Genomic DNA, 23,210 nt, shown 5'->3' on the forward strand with positions numbered 1-23,210 from the left:
CAAAAAACAGTGAACAAGCGAGTTTTTCAGCAAATAGCGGACAGTTGCAGCCTTTGCAATTTTTGAAAATTTGCATTCGACTCCATTGTGATGTTTAATTTGATGAACTGTTCACCTCGAGTGTCAAGTCCAATTACGAGTTACCTACAATTCCCCAAATTTTCTGATCAACTTCCCGGCTTGCGTGACCCCGCACCCGTGTCCTGCATCATGCATCTGTTAGACGCGTGTGGAATGCGTCTGGCGACAGGTAGGGCTTGTCAGCCAGAAGGAACTGGCACCGACCCGGTGCGGTGTTCCGGACAAACGTTTGGCAAGACCTTCCACGGCGGAACAATTGCCTCTGCCATTCATCTCGCAAAGCATTTCGCGGGGGTGTTTTAATTATTTGCGCGGCTGACTTGACAAAAAGAGTCAACAAGAGGAATTTAAAAAAGTACCTTTTGAACTAGCATGTTGGGGGTGTAATGTTGCAATTATCCTTCCAGTAATTAACTGTTAAAACACATTAAAGAAACAATTCAGGACTGACTGGCAAAAAAAAAAAAGTGCGACAAAAACTCCCTCTTTCTTCCGTGACTACTTTTGCTAACAATCCAGGCTACATTTAGCTCCTCCCCATTATGCAAACATTGGCTGTGTCCGAATGTGCTCCCTACCGAGGAGTCCGGCCATTTTGTAATGGCGTCCGAATATCCAGAGAGCGAAAATGTAGGGCACTCAAAATTACCCACAATGCACTCTGAAAAGAAAAGTAGTGATCATCGATGTTCACTCAATCGGGTTCATCGAGACCACAAGGAAAAAGAGTATGAGTATGAAAAAAAAACATGGCGCGATGCATTAATATATACTATGGAAATAATAGCCAAACAGAATGAGGGCACTGCATATTAGGCCACTATATTAATGCTGAACGAGGGGTTAGGGTTAGTGTCTGTTATCAGCAGCAGAGGGCAGTATAATACGTACTAGGGTACGATCAATGCGGATTTGTTTTTTAGGCAGGTGTAGATTCCAATATTTGGCAGATTAAAATTTTGATAACCGATAATTGGCCAAATGAATAAAATATTTTTTTTTTGCCCCTTTGTCTTTTATATTTGTTTTTGTATTTGTTTAAATGTACAGGAAAAATGGGCGAAAATTGGCTGATTTATTTATTTATAGTGGTTTGAATGTCATTATCATATGTTGTAATGTGTTAATGTGTAAAACCAAACAAACAAACTAAATCGACTGATTTTTGTCAAGCCGTAGCGTTTAGCCATATACGTCGCACATAATTAGATAAAAAGCTGATCGCCATGACGACAAAATTTATGTGAGAGTTGAGGGATCATTTGATGGGTGTGGCTAACGAGCTAACGTATCTTCACTTATGCTACTTACCAAACTTTCGTAAACACAAACAAACAAATATTACAATTAAATTAAGTCACCGAGACTTATGATCACAGCCTAAAATTGAAATGTGAAAAATCTGGCTTTTTTTTTTTTTTTTCAATTACATTTTTCATGTTAGATTACAACAGCATTTAACAAAATAACTAGTCAGTTTTCCTTTTTTCGGGATGGGCAAGTACCGATACCAGGTATCGGTATCGGCATCGGGCAAGGTTTCAGTACTGATGATCGGGGCCAATACCAATCGGCTGCCCTCTTGTGGCTATTTTACAAACATGAATTCGAAATTAAAAGAAGATAAATTGGCCTTTAATTTTATGTAATTTAAAGGCAAAATGTTATACTGGGATAAGCATTTAAATTTAAAATTTAGCTGTCATTGTTTTTTAGGGAAATTTTACATACCAAAGTAGTAGTTATTGGGAACTCCTCAAGAGATGAGTACTGGTACTGGTATCGGTCTGAAAAAAAGTGGTATCGAACATGCCTTTTCTGATTTTTGATTGCTATTTTAAAAATGTTACATGAATTTCTGAAAATGGACTGAAAAAAAGTGAAGGGCAGCAGACAGCCGAGTGTGATATGGAGGGCGACTGGCTCCCAGCCTGTGGCAAAATGATGTCCTGCACACTCAGGTGTTGCGTTGGAGGTCGCCTGGAGGGCACGGCAGCGCCACGAGAGTGTCATGCGGCGGCGCTCCTCCTCAAGACGCTCGCGCCGGCCTCGTTCTGACCTTGTTCTCAAGACGCCGTTCCATTGCGCCTTGTTTGTTCGCGCTTTCGGTGGCGGCGGTGGGCAGGCGGTGGGCGGGGGGGGGGGGGGGCTGTCTGGTCGGTGGGCGTATTTTTGTGCATGTGCGCACGCATCAGTTCGTCTGCTGTTTGTCAGCCTGCGCGAGGCCGGCTCGGAGCCTGGCAGATGGGTTTGTTTGGGATGCAGACGGCGGCGTGAGTCACCGTGTCTCGTTGTCCTCGCGCGCTGCGCTCAAGCAAAAGAACATCCATTTTCAAAAAGCGCTTATCCTCACGAGGGTCGCGGGCAGTATGCAAAAATGCGCTTCATCATCATTTATCAATCTGAAGGTCCGTTAATTGATTTTTTTATTTCATTTATTCGGATGCAGTACATTCTCACGTTTGAGGTTAAATTAATGTAATCCAAATGTTTGGATTCAATAGGTCATTTGCTCACTATTGGTATTGTAAGTGAAAAAGTTTTATATCGAGACACCCCTACTTCACTCTATTGGTATATGCGTGGTACTTAAAAGACCTCTGTGTAACAAAACGCATCAACACATGTAGACAAACAATAAAACCATACTCAAAAGACTTTTCTTTATCCTCTGCAAAAAAACGACAACCAATAATACATTTTCACTTAGAGTAGTTGTGAAACTCTTAATTGTTTGCGTCTCCGTGACTGTATTATACTGCCCCTAGTGGCCAAGCCGTGCATGCCAGAAGTCGTCCCGATGAATTAATCAATCACAATCGAGGTGGCAAATACAAGTCCAGAAAGTAAAAACCCTGCCACAGTTTAGCCCCTGATGCTAGCTAGCTAGCTCCCTAAAAGGTAAACAAGCACCATGGGAGCTAGCTAGGGAGCTAGCTAGCTAGTACCTAGGGCTAAAGCCAAACTGTGGCAGGGTTTTTACTTTTTGGACCTGGATTTGCCACCTCTGATTCACGAACTGTTTAATTATGCTATTACTGTATTTTTTTAAAGTAAAATATTATAGAGTGCTATTTTTCTTACTACAAACACATTACAAAATGTTTTGTTGACTTTTGCGGGACGCTGCAATGGAGGTCCGGTGGTCCACTCTACTGTTGTTTTCACAACCTTACTTGAGACCGTATGTCCTCATGGTTTGTCATGTACCAACGCAAACAAACTTTGTGCGCGCCACTCATGCCCCTCCCCCTTCCCCACCCCTGGGTGCTGGCGGGAGGGCTAGCGAATTGATGAAGAGGAACGGCAGGAGGTCCAGAGGCTGGTGAACGGCTTACGGAGCTCGGTTCTCCCCCGGGCGGCTCTTTTCATGTCGGTGTGCGTCGGTTATCCCGCCACGGCTCTTCCTGGCGGGGTGTCGGAGGAGGAGCCCCCCCCGCCCCTTCCTCTTTGTCGATCCCGCTCCTAAATCACCGCTTTTTGCGGAGGATCCCGCCGCGCCCGTTTCCATGGTCACTGGGAAGCTTGTTGTGTCATGTGGCTCCGAGTGAGCCATCCCGGCAAGAATTAGCCGGCATTCAATGGGAGGCCAAATGAGCACGATTAGCTGTCGTGGCTCAGGCTCTATTTAACCTTATGAGGAAGGAAAGATGATAAAAAAAAAAAAGTCCCTTTCGACACCTTTTAAATGAGTTAAAGTCTCGAGAAGATAGTTTTGACCTAGACAGGCTAACAAATAGCTGCAGTGCCGCTTTGTTATAACTCTACTCAACTATCACTTAAGTCAATTATATGTTCTTTGTGCCACCCCGAGTCTGAACGGTATTCTGTTTAATATTGCGTTTGTGGGAAAATAATTACGCAGCTTAATCCACCCGTATCAGCGGGCTGACATTTTTTCTGGCACCGTTCCCTGCTGTCGACTGAAATTGAAAGAATTCAAAGTGCCCTCACGTGAAGGGGGAAAAATTCATGGTGCAGCCACCATCATCCCCTGACCTTAACCCAATTAAGAATCATCCTCAACTCTTTTACCGTCAAAAACGTCAGTTGACGTTAAGGACACGCCCACTGTATACCGCCGATAACGTCAAATGACGTCAACTCCAGTTTTTTTTTTTCGCAATGGGCGGTGCAACGTTTTGTGCAGCACTGCTTTGTGAATGGGCTGGAAAAAAATCCCAAAACAGCCACTAACTATGGCCAGCAGATGGCAGCTCGTATTTCTTTTCAATGGGCTCCCAGAGTATCAAATTACATGAAAACATGGCGGATCTTTAGGAAAGAGAACGTTTTCAAGGATGACGTGAAGGATCAAAGCCTTTGTCACATGAAATCTAAGTCACAGACCGTCACGAAAAAAAAAATATTAGTGTCAAAGTCACTGTTGTGCAGAAAATGTATCTTTTCACAAAAAGCTCCTTTTCTCCTTATTTTTTTCGCTTGGTCATTCAAATTACCGATTTTAATTTTTTCAAATTTTTTTATTTTTCAATTTTTTTTTTTAATGATTTTCAAATGGAGATTACTAAAGAACGGAATAAGGTAGAAATATACTTTTTTTTCTAATGAAGGAATGGAATCTAATCTTTTATATGGTATCCACCATGTTTATGAAGTCATAGCACACAATATTCCGGTTGCCTTGAAAGATGAGTGAAAATGCTCAAAATTGGGGTTGTTTTTTGGATAGCGTTTAACAGTAGAAGAGTTCAAAGGAAAATCGAAGAGGATCTGCCGAATAATTTGAACGTGAAATATTGTTTGTTTCATGCGAGTTCAATCTGAGCAGCACTCTGATCAAAAACGAGGGGCGGACACCCAGCCGGCCTCACTGAAGCCTCGCCCCTCCCCCTCCCCTTAGATCTCCGCCGAAGCTTTTGTCGGGGAATGCGTGCGTGAGAATCCTCGTGGCCCGCGCGCCCCGCTGCGTCCGGCCTGGGCGTGGAATCTCCGAGAGGGGGGCCCCCCGTGCTGCTAATCTGAGGCCTCCTCCTATCTGGAGATGCTTCCAGAGCTTGAGGATTAGCGGGGGCGAGAATGGCATCCTGTGCTCTCGGGCCGCTTTTATGCTCGGCCAGCGAGCCCACGATTGTCCGGCAACATGTGATGAGGAGGAGGAGGAAGGGGGAAGGGGGAGGTGGAAGGCCCGCTTGCTTCATTGAGTCCAGGCCTCGCCAATTGACTCGCAGGTCCCAAAAAAAAATCCACACCGTTGACTTTATACTACAAGGAGGTCTCGCTACTTTTTCGATTTGTCCATCAAACAGCGCTATGAACACCCCCGTCGTATCGCCCCATTCAAAGCATCCAGCAACATGACATGTTTTACTGTTTTCGGCCTCGCTCCTGGAGTCATAAGCAAGTATCGATATTGATGTTGGATAATGGTGTGTTTCTAATTCTCCACCAGAAGGCGCTATTTCCCCCCCATTTAAAGCATGCAGCAACATTTTACACCTTGTGTCTCCTACAAGGGTGCTTTGGTACTGAAATTATGAGCGTCCGTCTGCAATTATTTGTTCATAGTTGTTGACCAGACAACCCTATGTTTTTGCTCATTCAAAGCATGCAGCAACATTTCCACATCATTTACTGATTCCGGTGCGAGTTAATGGCGTGTCGACGAGTTGCAGCTTGTTTTCCCCATTCAAGCATGCAGCAACATTGAATGCCTTTGTTTCTTCCAATGTGTGCCATTATTTTAAATGTTAAATGTGTGCTAATCTTGATGTTGGATAATGGCGTGTTTATATTTTTTCCACCATTCAAAGCTTGCAGTGACATTTGAAATCTTTTCCTCTTTCCTGTGAAAGTGTTTTGATGATATTGATGTTGGATAATGGTTAGTTTATATTTGTCCACCAAATGGCACCAATTTCCCCCCCATTCAAAGCATGCAGCAACATTTCACACCGTCTGTTTCCTCTGGGGATGCCTTGCTATCGAAATGTGTATGTCGCTATTGCCATTGGCTAATTGTGTTTATATCTGTCTACCAGATGGCACGTTTTCCCGCATTAAAAGCATGCCGCAGTATTTCACACCCATTACCTGCCTCACTCCTGAAATGATATGCAAGAGTTGCTTTTGATGTTGGATAATGGTGTGTTTATATTTGTCCAGTGTTATTATCTTTGTAAAAGACGAATTTTCTACTCTTGCCAATGCACGTCATCGGTTTAATTGTTGACTGACGCTGCCAGATAAGACAACAATGGAGGGTTGTGTTGAAGTAAATGTTGCGCCATCTCACTTTTTGCGCGCTGCTCAAGGCCGGTTTACAGTCGTGCTGAGGTTATCTTTATTGGGACCAGAACAAAAATAAATAAATGAAAGAAGTGCTTTCTTCAGTGTTTGCTGATAAGATCGTTTGATCGCTTTGTTCTCACTGTGAGCACTTCAAGAAAAAATGGCAACTTTGAACACCCGAAAAAAGTTCAAGGGACATTTTGTCCCATTCATTTTTTTATTTTATTTTTTTATAATTTATGCGACTTGAATTAAAAGCATTCAGCAACGTTCTACACTTTTACTGAATTCTGCAAGGTTACTATGCTACTGAAATAATGCACGTGTGGCTATTGATGTTGAATAATTGTTAATATTTGTCCACCAAATGACGGCATATTAGCAGTCAAAGCATGCAGCAGCATTTGACCTTTTTTACCATTTCCGGCAATGTTGCCTTGTTACAGTAATGAATAGCATATTGCTATTGATGTTGAATTGTTTATAGTTGTCCTTGTGTTTGCGCTCTGTTTCCACATTCAAAGCATGCAGCAAAAAAAAGAGACCATTTTTTTTGTGCAAGGGTGGCTCACAATTGAAGTGATTCGCATGAATATCTGTCTATGTTGGATGGTGGTGTGTTTATATTTGTCCACCAAATGGAGACACTTTAACCCCATTCAAAGCATGCAGCAAATTTGATACTTTTACCTGTGAAGTTGCCACGTTGCTAAACTGCTGCTAAAAGTGTGCTCCTTTTTTGAGTGCCTGTTTCAAGGATTAAAATCCCTCCATTTTCAGTCAAGTAGTTGTGCTCAAGGTGCAAACTTGTTACAATGATGGGGTGCTGCACATTGGTGTAATTTTCCATGCCGGTTGTCTGGGCTACGGAGTGCGCTAAACGGGTTTGGGAATTCGGTGTGTGGGTGGGCGGTCTTAATTGGGGCCCGCAGCTCGTTTTGCCCTGTGACCTCCTAACACAACTGTTAAGGCCTCGCATGCCCCCCCCCCCCCCCCACACACACTACCTCCAAATGTAAGCGTCCTCATTTATTTGTGTCAAGGCCGTAGAGTCACTCAGTAACTGTAGTATTTTTTTTTTTTATGAGATCATGCTGGCAGAAACTGTCGTTATTTGATAACTGGCTCGCCATGACATCACTGATGTGTTTTGTGTACACACAATAAACTAGTGACTAGTTTTAGCCCGCAGTTGCGGACGAGAGATTTGAGTCGCTCTCGTCCAAACATCCTCTGTGCTTAAAAAGTGGTATTCTTGTCTCGGTCCACGGAAAAGTTTGTTTGTTTTCCTGCAAATCACAAAGGGCTGCAGTCCTAAAGCGGTAAGAAAACAGCATGGGAGGCACGCCGAGGAAAAGTAAAGGAAATTTAATTAGCGGCTCGTCCTGCTCCTGTGGCGGGCAGCCCGAGTCGGGCCGCTGCCTCTTAAAATCAAGATAGACACTCGAGTCGAGTGGCACCGTCGCACCTTCCAGACTCTGTGGAAGGTGAAAATCTGAGACTTTAAAAAAGAAAAAAAAGTCTCATTTCAACTTATTAAAACATATTTAAAGTATTCGTTAGCACCTGTTGTGTAAAATTGTGATATGAACTAAACCAAATCATTTCGTCGAATGAAAGTATGTTAGCTTAATGCTAATATGTAATGGGAAACGCTATTGACTGGCTAACAGAAATTAGCATTATGATATTGCTTGAGAACTTTCAAACAACTGCTCGCTTAACACACTTGGAGCAGCAACACACACAAGCATTGCATACAACAATACTCACAATCATTTATTGTCTCGGCTCTGTGGCATCGACGAGTATTAACTTAAGCTCAGCTGGACTTGGGGACCTTCTCTGACTCCTTTTGTTTGCATTATTTCCCCCCCTCATAAAATAGCTAATTGAAAATGTTTATATTTTTTATTAACTAATATCATTAAATAGCTGTTTGGGTGATTTATTGTGGGATAAATAAAATTGAAGAAAATATATTGCGCAATTTTGGGGTAAATGCAAGCATAGATTCGGATTCTGCTGCTTCGCATCTTTCACAACATTCTTTGCAGAGTGCGACATGGAAGCCTCTCGACACGCACACACACACAGTCGCACACCGTGTTTGATAGCACAAGGATAATTGTGGTTACGCAATGGCTGGTGAATGGCCGCCCCGCATTGTGTGCTGTTGCAGGCAGGGAAGTGCAGGGACGGATAGATAGACTGATGGAAGGAGGGAGGGAGGGAGGGAGGGAGGGAGGGAAAGCGGGTGCTTGCTGGTCGGGAAGAAGAGGAAATGACGCGGAAATACGCGTTGTGTTTTTGGAGTAACTTCAGACAGAAAGCGCTTTAATGGAACATGTGATGACGTTTTTTATTTTTTATTTTTTGTGAGCTGCTGCCCCGTACCCGCGTCCAGGAAGCCACTGATCCTGCCAGTCCGGCAGCTTGTGTTGACTCCATTAGAAGTCTGCGCTAAATCTTTATTTTATTTTTTGGAGTGTCCTTCTCCAAGCGTGTTTATGTTGGCCTAACCGAGCTTTTCATATTTAATGCGCCAAGTGTGAACGCTTTCGCCGCCGTACCGCCTCCTTCCTGCAGTGATCAAAACTTTACAATTACTCACAAATGTAGTGTCGTCCATCTGTCTGGTATCGTGCCTTCAGAAACGGCGAAAACGAAAACAAAAAGTGGCCGCTTCAAAATGACGGACCTGTTTTGTTATTCTGTTCGTCTTCTATTTTGTGGTTTTTACTCATGATAGTCATGCCTACCAAATTTCATGTTGCAAAGTGACATTTTTCATCAAGATCTGTATATCGAAGTATACGTGGTTCAAATTTGGAAGCATTCAGACCAAATCTCTGCCGCAAGTTTGTCTTCGAAGGACTAAATGACCAAAAATGAGCCTAACATTTCCGTGTGGTAAAACATGGGACAGGTTAAACGGTTCCGGATATCACAAATATGGTTTTAAAATTATTAATGGTAGTTTTGAGGCAGAAAAGTTCATGTCGACCAATTTTTGTGGTCGACTTAGCCAAGTTAGCTCATATTTTTTCTACCTGGCCCGACTTGTTTCAATACTTTTTCTGATGTGTTCACTTCGGCCTGAAGTGTCGAAGACTTGGCAATGTCGCTCTTGTCTTCCGTGTCTGAACCACTTTGACGTGTGACATTTGCGGTGCGGCAAATGGAAGAGATAATAAAGGTGACTGGTAGGAAGTTGGACACTGACGGGAACAAGTTGTTCATGAATTTACGGGATGTCAGTTGACTTCAAATGGAGCCGACTTATTGTGCAATGGCAGAGCTGCTGCGGCTTCACGTATTCAGATCGTTAGGCAGCGACAATTGATGGATGGAAATACCGAGCTCATGCGGCTTTAGATGTTTATGTCTGTTACTATTATGCATTGTTGTTTGTCTGAGTTCAAAATTTTTTATTACCACATATTTAAATTTGATTAAGTTAAAATGATGCTTTAGTGCAGGCGTGTCAAAGTCGTATTAGCTCATCGTAAAAATGATGGTATATAATTTCAAAACTATTGCCATCAATTATACACAGATTTTCACATTTGCAACTGTAAATTATATTGTCCCAAAAAATAACATGAATGCAAATGGAACGCAGCACCTCTTTGCTTTTGATTAATGTCGCTCTATGTTTGTGTGTGTGCTTTTTTAAAACAAACTGTAACGTTAACTTGCGTGTAAAATAATGACATCCAGAGAAATTCTGTACAGAAATTGCATTGCTCATTTGAGGATTGCTCGTGAAATTATGAATTTATATGCTTTATTTGTTGCCGGCTGATTAATTGGTCCGACATTTTATTTTTTACTGTACTTTACAAAATGGTCTCGCGAAGCCGGATTAAACCCCTTTGCGGGCCTGATCCGGCCCGCGGGCCGTATGTTTGACACCCCTGCTTTAGAGTATCATCTGCTTGGTCAAATAGATTTGTGTATGTAGTTGCAAATTAATGATTGCGTTTGTTTTGCACTGTTGCCATCAAGCACAGAAAACACAAAAAAGAGGCGAGGAGAAAAAAAAAGCTAAACACATTTGAGTTAAAAAACAAACAAAAAAAAACAGTAAAAGAATCCGATTTTGATTTCCAGTTCACAGCATTCCTCAAGATGCCCGAACGAATTCAGCGAGTCTGATTTGATTGTTTTTAGAAATTTAATTTCAGTCGACAGCAGAGGGCGCTACAGGACAAAAACGCCAGCGCGCTTATTTCTTATTCAACCAACGCAATATTAAATAAACACTTCATAATACCGCGTTTCGTCTCGTGGGGGGCTCATGTTACCGCAAAGACCATATTTACCTTGTTTTCCTGCAAACCAAACCAAAAGCCGAACACGCCGGTGGAGTTCAAGCGGCAAATGGATGGCACGACACATCGCTATGTTTGCTTTTTATTTTGGGGGATCTGCGGCCGAACAAGAGAGAGAGAGAGAGGGGCGACCACATATGAGAAGATCCATGGGAGAAAAGTATGCCTTTATCTTTTAATAAAGCCAGCAGGCAACATGGAATTACGGCATAATAGCAGTGCGCAGGCCTCTGAAGACTTAATTGCCCTAATTATAGCGGCAGCGGCGGGTGGCGGAAGAAGAACAAGACCAAAGTAGGAGCAAAAGTCAGCCGCTGAGATCGGAAGCGGGTGCAAGCCAGGTGTGCAAATGTGAGCGTGTCGTGCATACTTTTGCACGCTTAAGTGTATGTAGATTTGGGGGGAAGAAGAAGGGGGGGGGGGGGGTCTAAGCGAAAGCATCCCAAGCTGGCAGCCCGGCGTGGTACGCTAAAGATAGCTTCCATTTTCCTCGCCGTCTAGACTCCACAGCCAGCTGCTCTTTTTGCGGCTGCGGTTTTCGCCTCTCAGCCGGGGGAAGATTGCGCGCTCGGGCCACCGTACCAGCAGGAAATTGACATCTGAGGGGAAAAAACATTTTAAAAGTATTCAGAAAAACAGAAAAAAAAAATTCAGAAAAACTGAAAAATAATTATTTTATAAAACAGGGAAAAATTACTCCGAAAAACAGAAAAATATTTATTTTATAAAACAGGAAAAAATTACTCAGAAAAAACTGAAACAAATTATTCAGAAGAACAGAGGAAAATATATATATTTTTTAAAACAGAAAAAAAATTACAAAAAAAAAAACAGGGAAAAAAATATTCAATTAAACAGGAAAAAAAAACAAAAAAAAACAAAGCTCCCCCCAAAAATAAGTCAGAAAAACAGGACTTTTTTTTCTCAAGTGAATGCAATACGCTTCCGTAACCTATATATTGAAAGCAAAAAGAAAAAGAAAAAAAGGGTCAGGAAAAGCCTACTTGAACATGTGAACTTTATCAGGGGTTAATGGCAGTAGGTATGTGCTGACTGAAGTTTCCCATGAGTTTTAATGTAATTGGTTTATTCTGAACACAGTCACAACCATTTAGAATAGGGTGTGCACACTTATGCAACCATGTTATATTACCTCAAAAATATAGTTATTTTTCATGCAATTGGGTTGTATGGGTTAGTGGTTCTCAACCCCCCCCCCCCCCCCCCCCCAAGCATACCATAGCTGTTGTCACGCGTTGGGGATGAATTTGCTCCAACTTCAAAGCTTTGATGAAAAATGTTCCCAGGATGGAGACCTTCAAAACTCTGCCTAGCAACAAGTGACCAAGGGAACACCAGTACAGTGTGAACCCCGACCTATTAGCAAGGGATTAGGGACTGGGCCGGCCTACGAAGAGCAAAAATCTGCATGTAATTGATGTCCCTTAATGTAGACGTCAACAGGAACTCGCTCTTGTGTTTTGCAAAGCTTTTTTTTTTTTTATGTGTACCGTCTGATTGTCTGTTAGCTCATTCCCAACCATCATTCAAGTATGAAGTAAAGCTAACAAATCATCATGCGACCAGAAAGATGCCCAGCAGGCTCCTAGTGGTGGTTTATAGGCATTGCTGGAATTTATACTTTTTTTCTTGTAATTTACAATAATTTACAAATGTCCGCTTTCACGTGAAAGGATTTTGCTCGTAAAATAATGTTTCCCGCTCTTATGTTATGATTGTTTTTTTTTAACAAATTGTGATTTTTGGTTTTGGTTTTGCCTCATTCTCATTTAGTTGTTGTTGCTTTTTTCCTGAAAGTGTATAAAAGCTTTCCTGCAAACAATTTTTTTTTATTGTGCTGTCACAACAGCTCATAAATTTCATCTTTAATTTTTTTTGTAAAGTTAGGATTTTTGGGGGGGATAAAAATTACAACAAAAAGTTTGTAAAGAAAAAATTTTTTAGGCTAATGGCCATTAAAAAAATGTGCAATGTAATGTGCAGAATATATATTTGTTCTTGTAAAATGACTTTTCCACATGTTTCCATAGTTTGATTTTAGTTTTCTTTCCCTAATAGAATTTTAGTGTTTTTCCTTCATATTACCATTTATTTCAGTTTTTTCTTACTAACTATGAACTTTTTCCCCCCCACCAAATTATCGGAAATTATTGGTGACAATATTGCCACGTCCTCGTCATAACCGACAAGTCCTCATTTTAAAAAGAGAGTGTTTCATTTCTTTTCGGACTGACGTGTCTTTTTTGTGTGTCTTATTTATTAATTCCTTTTTTTTTTTTTTTTTTTTTTTTTTTTTTTTAAATAAAGTCAAGCCAGTTTGCCTGCGGGGCCATTTTTGTTGTCGTCAGGCAAGTCGCTGCACTGCAGATTCTTGAGGAGGGAGCTCGTCTTCTTTGTCTTCGTCTTTTTCTTCTTCTTTCTTTCTTTCTTTTTTTTTTTAAAGCGTCTCAGCCACAGCTATTAATTATTAACTGGGAGAGCTGACATCAAAGCGGCAGACTAGTGCTGAATAAAGTGTGTGTGTGTGTGGGTGTGTGCGTGCGTGCGTGCGTGTGTACGTGTAAACTGGGTGAGAGGCAAAAGAAGCAAGCGGAGGAGCGCTTTTGAACTTTCCAAGTGCAAGAAGAAGGCAAGCAGGAAGAGAAACGAGAAAGTGCTATTAAGTAGTAGCAAGAAAGTGGGCAACAAGTGCAACTGATATTTAGACCGTTGCATGTCACTAAATTAGCATATGATGAAAATGTGAAGACTTAATAAAAATGTAATATTACATCTTATCAAATTAAGGCTTGTATTGTGTATTTTATTGTTGTAAGATGTTGACTTTTTTGCTTTTTGTGTTCTGACTTTTTACTTAAAAAAAAAACATTTTAATTTTGTGATTTAATTTTTTATAAAAAATGAAGACTTTTGCTTGTAGTATTACAACCTTATTCGTGTATATTCAAGACTTTTGGGGTAATATCACAACTTTATTATGATAAAAAATAATGTCATCTCCGTCCCATCAAAACATTGGCGCTGTTCAATTACATTTTCCGCAAGTGACTTTCTTCAGACTTCAAAACATCCTTGCAGCTCCGATGTCAGCCTCTTTAAAATTGTTATTCCTATTCCACTTTTTCTTGATGTTGTTTCATGTCGTATTCCAATTATTTTCCTCACAATATTGTGACTTTTATACTTATTTTTTCTTGTAATGTTATGCATTTATTTGGTGAAATTATGATGGCTTATTTTCACATAACACTTTTTTTCTCTTAAGCCTATGACTTTAGTTTTGAGACTTTGTCTTTCTTTTTTTTCCTCATATAACATTTTGACTTTATTCTTGTAATATTACGGCTTTATTATTACTCCTGATATTGTTAGTTAACTGTTGAAAACATGCCCCCCCCCCCTCTCATTATAGTCTGACTTTCTTTAACGTATTATTATTTCTCTCGCCAACAAACTAGAAAATGAGCTTCTTTTTTTTTTTTTTTTTTTTGACGTTCACAATTGCGCAGTGTACCTAATGTTATGGCTTGTGTGTGTATTTACTTTCTACCTGTTGCTTGTCTCACCACGTGTGTTCTGCTTCTGACGGAGAACTCCCCCTAGTGTACATTTTGTAAAAGTCATGCCAAATCAAAAATGTGTCAGTTAGGTCGTGTTTGTGAGTGTTCTGTAATGTAAACATTGTGTGTGTGTGTGTGCGTGTTTTCAGGCCAAGCGAGCAGTGCAGCGAGGAGCAACCGCCGTCATCTTTGATGTGTCGGAAAACCCGGATGCCATCGACCAGGTTTGTGCACGTGTCATGTTTTTGTGGGCTTTCGGTGAGCCCAAGACTTCCTTTTTGGTCAAATGAGCTGCTCGAGCATCTGAAGCAACGCGTAACCACAACGTTCGTCTTTTGAGCAGATCCGGTACCTAATGTGCTCGCGGTGGCGCTCTTGTTGTGTCTCAGCTCAACCAGGTGGCGGACGACCCGCTCAAACGTCCCGTCGTCTACGTGAAAGGCAACGACGCCGTCAAGTTGATGAACATCGTCAACAAGCAGAAAGTGGCGCGAGCCAGGATACAACACAGACCTCCCAGGGTGAGTTTGACCCTCGGCCCCCAAATATGAAAGGCTTGTTTGTGGTTACGTGAGTCCTAAGTAATAATCGTTGATGATAGATGAATGATTAATTATTGGTCAAATAAATCGGAATTTGTTGAATTTATTTTGTGGTTAATATTATGATTTAAAAAAAAAAGTGGAAATAAATCAACATATACAAACATTCTGTTTCAAAATAAATCTTTAAAACATATTTTTTTAAAACACATTTTTAAAATACATTAAAATACTTTTTTTTTAAAGAAGCATTAAAAAACGTGTGTGGAAAAAAATAGAACATTCAGTGTACAAAAATATGTCCAGATATTAAGTGTAAAATATTTTAAATTGTTAAATAAATAAACTGAGTTAAAAAAAAAAAAACTCAAACAAAATTCACGTGACAAATTAAACATTCAGTCAAAAAACTTCAACTAAACTTCATCAAAAGTTCAGTGAAAATATTGGGGTGAAAAACTCCATGTGGGAAATAAATAGCACCAAAAATTCAATAAAAAAAATCCAAACATAATAAAAAATTATAATCTAAAAAAAAATCAGTCAAAGCAAAATCAATATGGAAAATAAATAGCACCAAAAATTTATAAAAAAGTTCAAAACATAGATTAAAAAATAAAATTTTAAAGAAATCTGTCACACAAAAAAATCAAGATTGAAAAAAATAATTAATATGGAAAATAAATAGCACGAAAAATTAATTAGAAAAATCCAAGCTTAGTTTAAAAAAATTATTTAAAAAAAAAAAGAAATCATTAAAAAAAAAATACTCATTTCCTTTTAATCAAAAATAAATCAACATACACTATTTAGTAAGGGGGAAAAAAACTAAAAAACGTAAGCATAAAAAAATTCTAATGAATCTCAAGAAGCCATATGAGCTTAACGTCACGGTAATGAGGAATAAGCCAGCAGTTTGACTCTCTTCTCACTTCATCCCACGCCCACTGAATTCTTGCTGTTATATTTCCATCTTGATGTTAACGTTTGCATGTTTGTTGTTGTTTTTGCGGTTGCGCAGCAGCCCACCGAGTACTTCGACATGGGCATCTTTTTAGCCTTCTTTGTGGTCGTGTCACTCGTCTGCCTCATCCTGCTCGTCAAGATCAAGCTCAAGCAGAGGAGGAGTCAGGTACGTGCGCACGCGCACGCACGCGCACGCACACGCACGCACGCACTTTTGTGTTTTGGGCGGCGGCGCTTAACTCATTATCCATTTCCAAAGGCAGCTGCTTCAGTCACTCATTCATTTTCATTCATGTCATATTTTCATTCATTTCATCATCATTTAATTGCGTGTGTGTGCGTGTTTGATTTTAAGGAGCGTCAACGTCTCCAAGCAGCTTTACAACTTCTTGCTTCTTAATGATCAATTTAATTATCAGTTCTCAGGGTTTTTTTTAATTTGTAGACATTAAAAAGCAATGCGATGAAAGTGAACAAATTCTTACCTCGTAAAAAACGTCGTTAAAGTCATCTAATTAGTTGTCACTGACATTTATTGTAGAAAATTAAATATTGTGTATATATAATTATGTTTTAAAAACACAAATCACTTGACACTCCTAATTTTTAATAGTCTTGTCTTTATTTTTAAATAAATAAAATAATATTATATATATATATATATAATATATAATTATTTTTTTCCAATTTTTTATAATCTTTTTTTTTTTTTTAAGATTATTAAAAATTAGGAATATCTGTTCTAATACAATAAAAAAATCTAGGTTTTCATACTCTTGTAAACAAAAGTGGGGAAAAATGTTAAACTAATAGAAATAGTTCAAATGAATTTTTGACGTCTATAGCCGTCAATGGCAGCGAATGAGTTAAGCATACAGAACTTTGACGGGGGTTTTGGTGTCGTTTTTTTTTGTGCGCAGAGCTCGATGAACAGGATGGCCAGCCAGGCGCTGGACAAGATGGAGACGCGCAAGTTCAAGGCCAAAGGCGGCAAAGTGGCACGCGAGAGCGGCTGCGGGGCGTCCGACTCGCTGAGCAGCAGCTCCACGTCCGACTGCGCCATCTGCCTGGAGAAGTACATCGACGGCGAGGTACGTACGCATTTGGACACTTTTGTTTTCAGCACAGCATAAGACAAACAAACAAATAACGTTCATTGCCTAATTATAATTCAGATGTATACTGTTATATTTGTCATTTACAATGAACAAAAATGGGCGGGAGTCCATAAGTTGCTTCATGTTTAAGTTAATTTCCTCTTAATTTGAACGGGAAAAAAAATACCGTCTGTGTCACCAAACGCTAATGCCAAATCAATGTTTTACATTGCATAGTATCTTTTTAACTTCAAATAAATTTGCAGACTACTGTAAAATTACTGTATAAATAACCATATATGTATTAAATAAATATTAGTTTAGCGAGTAATCGCGGGTTAACTATGGAAATCATGTGATTAATTACCATAAAAAAAAAAATTTATATCGACTGACAGCTCTATTATAATTAATTATTTATCGATCTTGATCATATTTGTTTTAATTAAAAAAAAATGCATGAAGTGAATTGAGTTCTGTGTTATATTTATTACGGGTCATTTCTACACAACATTTTTAAAGATGTGCCAAAAAATCGATTCTCATAAGAATCGCGATTCTCATTAAGTACGATTCAGAATCGATTTTAAATATCCCAAAATCGATTTTATTTAAATTATTTTATACTGTCTTGCCTTTGTCTGTGTGTGCCTTTTATTTGGAGCGCTGTTCATGTTGTACCCGGTTTGGCCACTGAGGGGCAGCGTGGTTCCTTGCGGTCTAATACACTGTTAGGTTGTTAGCCACATTACAGAGTAGAAGGAAAAAGTCACGATCAAGTTATTCCACTAAAAGGTTGTTTTTTTCCAGCGTGGAGCCGTTGTTTTGAGTGATAAAAGTGCCGCGAGTAGCGCGCTAATTAGCATTAGCGAGTCAGACTGGAGTAGATCGTTACAATTGCTTGCACATCTATAGATTGAAACAAAAATCAATATCAGTCAAATCATTTTTGAATCAAAAATCATTCTTAATCGGAAATCGATTCTGAATCGAATGGCAGACCCAAAAATCGGAATCCAATCGTGAAATCTTCAAAGATTCCCACCCCTAATTCTTTTTGTTTTTATGACTTTTGTTGTATTTCTGCAATTTAGTTTATTCACTTTATTTCCTGAACCTTGCCAAGCTTGTAGTAAAAATAGACAAAACATTAATGAGGTACAGAAACCGCAGCTTTCTGTGGTTGGTGTTGTCATGCTTTTTCTTTTTTTTGTCACTGACAGTATGTCGCCGTGACACCTACAAAATAAATATATGAAAAGAGCACACATGCAGTGACAATAGCTCCTGGAACCGCATTCCATGATTTTCTTTATTTTTTTTGTGAACTTTTTTCGCCGCACCTGCTGCAAGATAACAAGCCAGCGTGTTTTGGGGATGTGATCACACTTCCTGTTTTCCCGCGCGTGCTTCCAAAAAAAAAAAAGGAAAAGAGAAAAAAAAAGGACTTATTGTGTGTCCTAATCTTCCTCTGGAGGCTTTTACTGTAAGTCATCAAGTGTCCCTGAATGGTCGCCAGCACAACAAAGTGTGGCGGCGGCGCCAAGGCCTGCGTGCAGGAAGTGGAGCCGTAAAAAAGGCTGAAAGGCATCAAAGGCAAAACTCCAAAGATGAGTCACGAGGATTTATTGGCGTGAAGAATGTCGATTATTTGGACCTTCCCAGGGACACGGCGCTTTCATGTGTGTGCGCGCGCGTGTGTGTGTCGATCCCCAGCGTGTCGTGATGAATTCTTGTCATAGCCTCTGCGTCCTCTCAAGACTCTGCGGTTGTTTGTTTTTTCATCTTGGCATCAAAGAGATACTTGTTTATGATGTTCTGCGACATCTTTTAGTCGTCAAGGGAGACGCAAACTTCTCAGACGAGTCCAAGTGGGACGCAGGCGCCCTCTAGTGGGACGTGAAGAATTACAGAATCAAATGTTGACTGACTTCAACTTTTTTTTTCAGTCCAGTTACGTACATTTTTTTAAACTACACTTCCGTTTTATTTCATTTTAAATTACAATATATTTGCATTTAATATTTTACAACTGCTTGCTTTCAGACATTCACTGAGGTATTTATTTTTTTTAAACTTTGATGCCCAATATATTATATTTGATTTAAATCAATAAATTAAGTAAAAAATGTTCCCTCAGTGTTAATGTTTAATTTTAATTTTAATCCAGTACAATACATTTTGTACTTTTCGAGGTTATCTTAAAAATAGTTTGTTTCTGAACATTTACTTAGGTATGATATTCATTAAACTTTAATAAATTTTTTATTATTTTAATTTTTTTATTATTATTATAGAAATGCTGAATGAACCAATTTTCTAATTAGAGTAGACAAATGGGTTAAAAAAATAAAAATAAAAACATGTGAATGAAGTGAAATCAGTAACAGCACAAATATTTCTAGATTTTCTTTTTATCCGATTTTTTTTCCAGATATTGCATTTGTTTTCTTTTCTTCTCCCTATGAAAACTTTCCTTTTTTTCTCGCTCCCTGCAGGAATTGCGGGTCATCCCTTGTGCGCACCGCTTCCATAAGAAATGTGTGGACCCTTGGCTGCTCCAACATCACACTTGCCCCCACTGCAGACACAACATCATCGGTAAGCTCTTCAATGCTTTTATTTTGCTTCATATTTACCAGAATTTATTAGCAATTGAAAGTCTTGTAGTATGCATTTTTTAAATCATAATTTAAAACTTGGTTGCTCCCAAAAACGTATAAATACGTTCTATTTTAAATATTACCATATTAAAATAAAATATTCCAAAGACGTATTTATACGTTTTTTTCACGTTTTTTTTTTTAATGCTAGAGCATTACAGAAGGCTTTGATGCAGCCAAAACGGTCAGCAGGTGGCAGCAGAGTATAAGAGATCAACCAAGGCCATGTTGCAAAATGTTTGAAACAGATTTGTGAAGAATGATGAAACTTAGCTATATTCTAATACTAATTGCTGCAAAACGGAAACAGATAGAAACATACTTTTTTTTCCTGATGAAAGAAGAAACTCTAATCTTCCTTCTGGTAGGTTCCATGTTTTTATAGCAATAAAACACAATATTCTGTGGGCCTGGCAAAATCAATCAAAATCCAGTAAAACAGCCGAGATTTGATGAAATAAATTTTGAACGGCTCCACCCGCCACAGTTTTACAAAAGTGTCGTTTGTTTGTTTCCTACAGAGCAAAAGAAGGGCAACCCGGGCTCCGCATGCATGGACCCTGGCAACCCGCTTCACGGGCGGCAGCAGAGGGTGGTCCTGCCAGTCCACTACCCCGGCAGGGTGCACCGCGCCGGCCAGATGACGGCCTACCCGACCCGGACCAGCATGGACCCCCACGGCAACGCCATCACGGTGCTGACGGTGGACCAGCACCCCGACCCTGCGGGCCTGTACCCGCCCCAGGCCGCGTCTTCCTTCCTGCGGAGCTACCACCCCGCCCTGCACCTGGACCACTCCCACTGCGGACTGGAGCACCGCGGCCCCCCTGCCTACCAAGCGCAGCCGCCTCCGCACCACCCCGCGTTCAAACGGCCCAAATTCCACGGCCGCAACTTCTCGCGGCCGCCGTGTTTCTCCCAGTACGAAACCATGTACCAGCACTACTTCTTCCAGGGTTTGACTTTCCCCCAGCAGCCCCCCGAGGGGGGCCAGGGCCCCGCGGGCCAAGGTCACAAGGCGCACCACGGCAGGGCCTTCCAGCAGGGACTCCTGTTCCCCACCGTGGTGCACATGGCGCCGGCGTCCTCCTCCAGGGTGGGCGACGGGGGCAGCGCTTCGGGCCTGAGCTGCTACCACGGCCACCGCTCGGCGTGCAGCGGCTACCTGGCCGACTGCCCCGGGAGCGACAGCAGCAGCAGCAGCTCGGGCCCGTGCCACTGCTCCTCCAGCGACTCCATGTTGGACTGCACCGAAGTCAGCAACCAGGGCGTGTACGGGAGTTGCTCCACCTTCCGGAGCTCCTTGAGCAGTGACTACGATCCCTACGTGTACCGGAGCAAGAGCCCGTGCCGGGGTTCGGCGGGAGAAGCCGGGACGGCCGCGTGCCCCTCGGCCCCCGAGGAGTCGTCGTCCGCCGGACCCTCGGGACCCTCGGCGCGCGACTGTCTCCAGCTTCCCTACAACTCCGGGGACCATCTGTCCAACTGCAGCTTGGAGCCCAACTACAGCAGTCGCTCGTCACTGGAACCCAGGGAGAACGCCGCCCCCGTAGCGGACGCCAGGGCCGAGGCGGGCGAGCTGGGGGCGGGAACGGCTGCGGCGTGCACCTGCTGCTTCGAGGCGCTGCCCCCGAATGGCGACTGCAAGGCGCAGGACTCGGAGCAGGCGTCCGGACGTTGTCCTCGGGGCTCCAAGAACTACTCGTGCCCGTCCTCGGACCCCTACGAGGGACTACCTTGCTGTTTCTACAAGGAGGTGAAGGTCCACAGGGGACACTACGCGGAGGACTACGCCGTCAACGTGCAGTACGCCGACTCGGAGGTCTGCCCGACGCAAGGCTGCTTCGAACTCAACCAGAGAATCCCCATCATCCCCGAGGACACCGATTGCGAAAGCAGCCTTTTGCCCGACTCGGTCACGGCGGAGTCGGAAGCGCAAAACGGCGACGACTTCTTCACCCGAGGTCGCTCGTACCCGCCCAGCGAGGAGACCAGGGCTTTGTTTTTGCCGCAGCTCTCCGAAAATTCTTTGTCTCCAAGTACTGAGGGCCGTTTGGGCGTGTGAACTTCCGAAAAACGGAATTGCGTTCGGTACCGCAGCGGTCGGTCGGTGGTTCGAAACCGTCAGTTGCCTTGCTTTCTGAAACCGGGGGGTGTCTACCGAAATGCTCATTTCTGGTGAATGTGGTCGTGTCGGAACGTGGGGCTTCCTGTCCAAATGTTCTCACGTTCATTCCGGTGGGCAACGAATGTGTCCAAGTGGCTCCTGCGCCATCCAGGGTTCGACAGCTGCATCTTACACTGCCTTCAGAGTTTCAATATAGTTTGTACGGTCGTAGCTATACCAAAACGAGCAAGACGTGATTGTGTTGTCACCAGAGCGGGGAATCACGTCTCTCTGGAGGGACGTGACAGAAAAATTGAGTTGACCATATTTGGGCATGTGAGGTTTCTGCCTGGCAGTGACAATAACGCTGAAATAATAACGATCTCGATTCAATTCAGTCGCAAGTGGCCTCGGCCTCTTAAGTTGGACGCTGACCTGCCTGTCACTAAATGTGGTTGGCATAGATAGATGAACAAGGATAAAAATAATTTGTGATAAACACATGAGAATTTTGGGAGCATTTGAAATTTGATCATTTTATTCTGTGAGTGGTTGGGACACGCCCACTAAATTTCATGTGAAACCAGCTTGAATTTTTTAAAACATTACGGAATGACACCCAAACCCGCAAATGCTCATCGTATCTTACCCTGTGAACATTTATTTATTTTATTTTTTCACAAATTTAGGAGACTTAAAACCTGAGCAAGTTCCGACCAGAATTCCTCCAGGAGACGTGATAACTCTGATGGGAATCCGTTCAAGCATTTATTCAATTTTCTTGACATTCAGCATAAGCTCCATGTACTTGTATGCTCTTTGTCCGCACTAGTAAGTGTCACGGGAAAAATATGGTCATACACATAGACAGGACAAGCACTTTGAGAAAGAAGTCCGAAAGGAAAGAAAGAAAGAAAACTTTTTTGTTGTTTTTATTAAAAAAAATACAAAAAGGTTGTCTTTTTCCTCAAAAAGACTATTTTCAATTTAAAAACTCATATTGTGATGGGGAAATACTTTCCTTTAGAGATAAAAAAAAGAAAAGGAATAAAAAGAAATAAAAACTTTTGCCACCCACCCCAAATTTTTTTCTAAACAAAAAAATGACATTTGTCTTCCAAAAAAACCCAAGCTTTCACCCCCCTCCAAAAAAAAAGTTTCTTTGAGGAAAAAAACGTACTCAACACATTTCTGAGAGCACTAAGATGTATTTTTTTTTATTAAAAAATACATTTTACTCCTTCCCAAAAATATTTTTTCTTTCAAAAATTATTTTCTCAAAATTAATGACTTGATTGGGACAAAATGCTGTTTCCAAAAATATAATCTAACGTAGGATATTGAATACATAATTTCATTTACTTTTATTTTTGTAATACGATAGTGAAGAAAGGCTGAAAACGACTTTGGCACACTATCTTACTAGTGCGCAAAAAAAATCATTTTCTTACTAGTGAGGACAAAGACGAGCGTCGTACTCGTAGCTTAATGCTATAAGGTAGTTTTATTTTTTATTTTTTTATTTCTGTGAACGGGGTTGCACCAAAAGGCCAAAGCAAAGTCCACGTCAAAAGGCTTCTTCTC

The 23,210-nt window shown here is 41.2% G+C and overlaps 1 protein-coding gene across 2 annotated transcripts in view; it reads left to right on the forward strand.

Annotated features, from left to right (window-relative positions):
• znrf3 (zinc and ring finger 3) overlaps positions 1-22,843 on the forward strand; it is a 61,860-nt gene extending 39,017 nt beyond the window's left edge. Inside the window, exons 3-8 of one of the 2 annotated variants that reach the window (XM_086075225.1) lie at positions 14,401-14,475; positions 14,641-14,772; positions 15,815-15,925; positions 16,680-16,850; positions 19,355-19,457; positions 20,041-22,843. In XM_086075225.1, the coding sequence (XP_085931351.1) occupies positions 14,401-14,475; positions 14,641-14,772; positions 15,815-15,925; positions 16,680-16,850; positions 19,355-19,457; positions 20,041-21,584 (2,136 nt within the window). In that variant the 3' untranslated portion in view covers positions 21,585-22,843. The remainder of the gene's footprint in view (positions 1-14,400; positions 14,476-14,640; positions 14,773-15,814; positions 15,926-16,679; positions 16,851-19,354; positions 19,458-20,040) is intronic. The other variant, XM_086075226.1, reaches the window with a different exon arrangement.
• Positions 22,844-23,210: the final 367 nt, after the last annotated feature.

The sequence above is a fragment of the Leptonotus elevatus genome, chromosome 5 (assembly GCF_054856555.1).
Source record: "Leptonotus elevatus isolate MCC_2025b chromosome 5, RoL_Lele_1.0, whole genome shotgun sequence".
Classification (NCBI taxonomy): domain Eukaryota; kingdom Metazoa; phylum Chordata; class Actinopteri; order Syngnathiformes; family Syngnathidae; genus Leptonotus; species Leptonotus elevatus.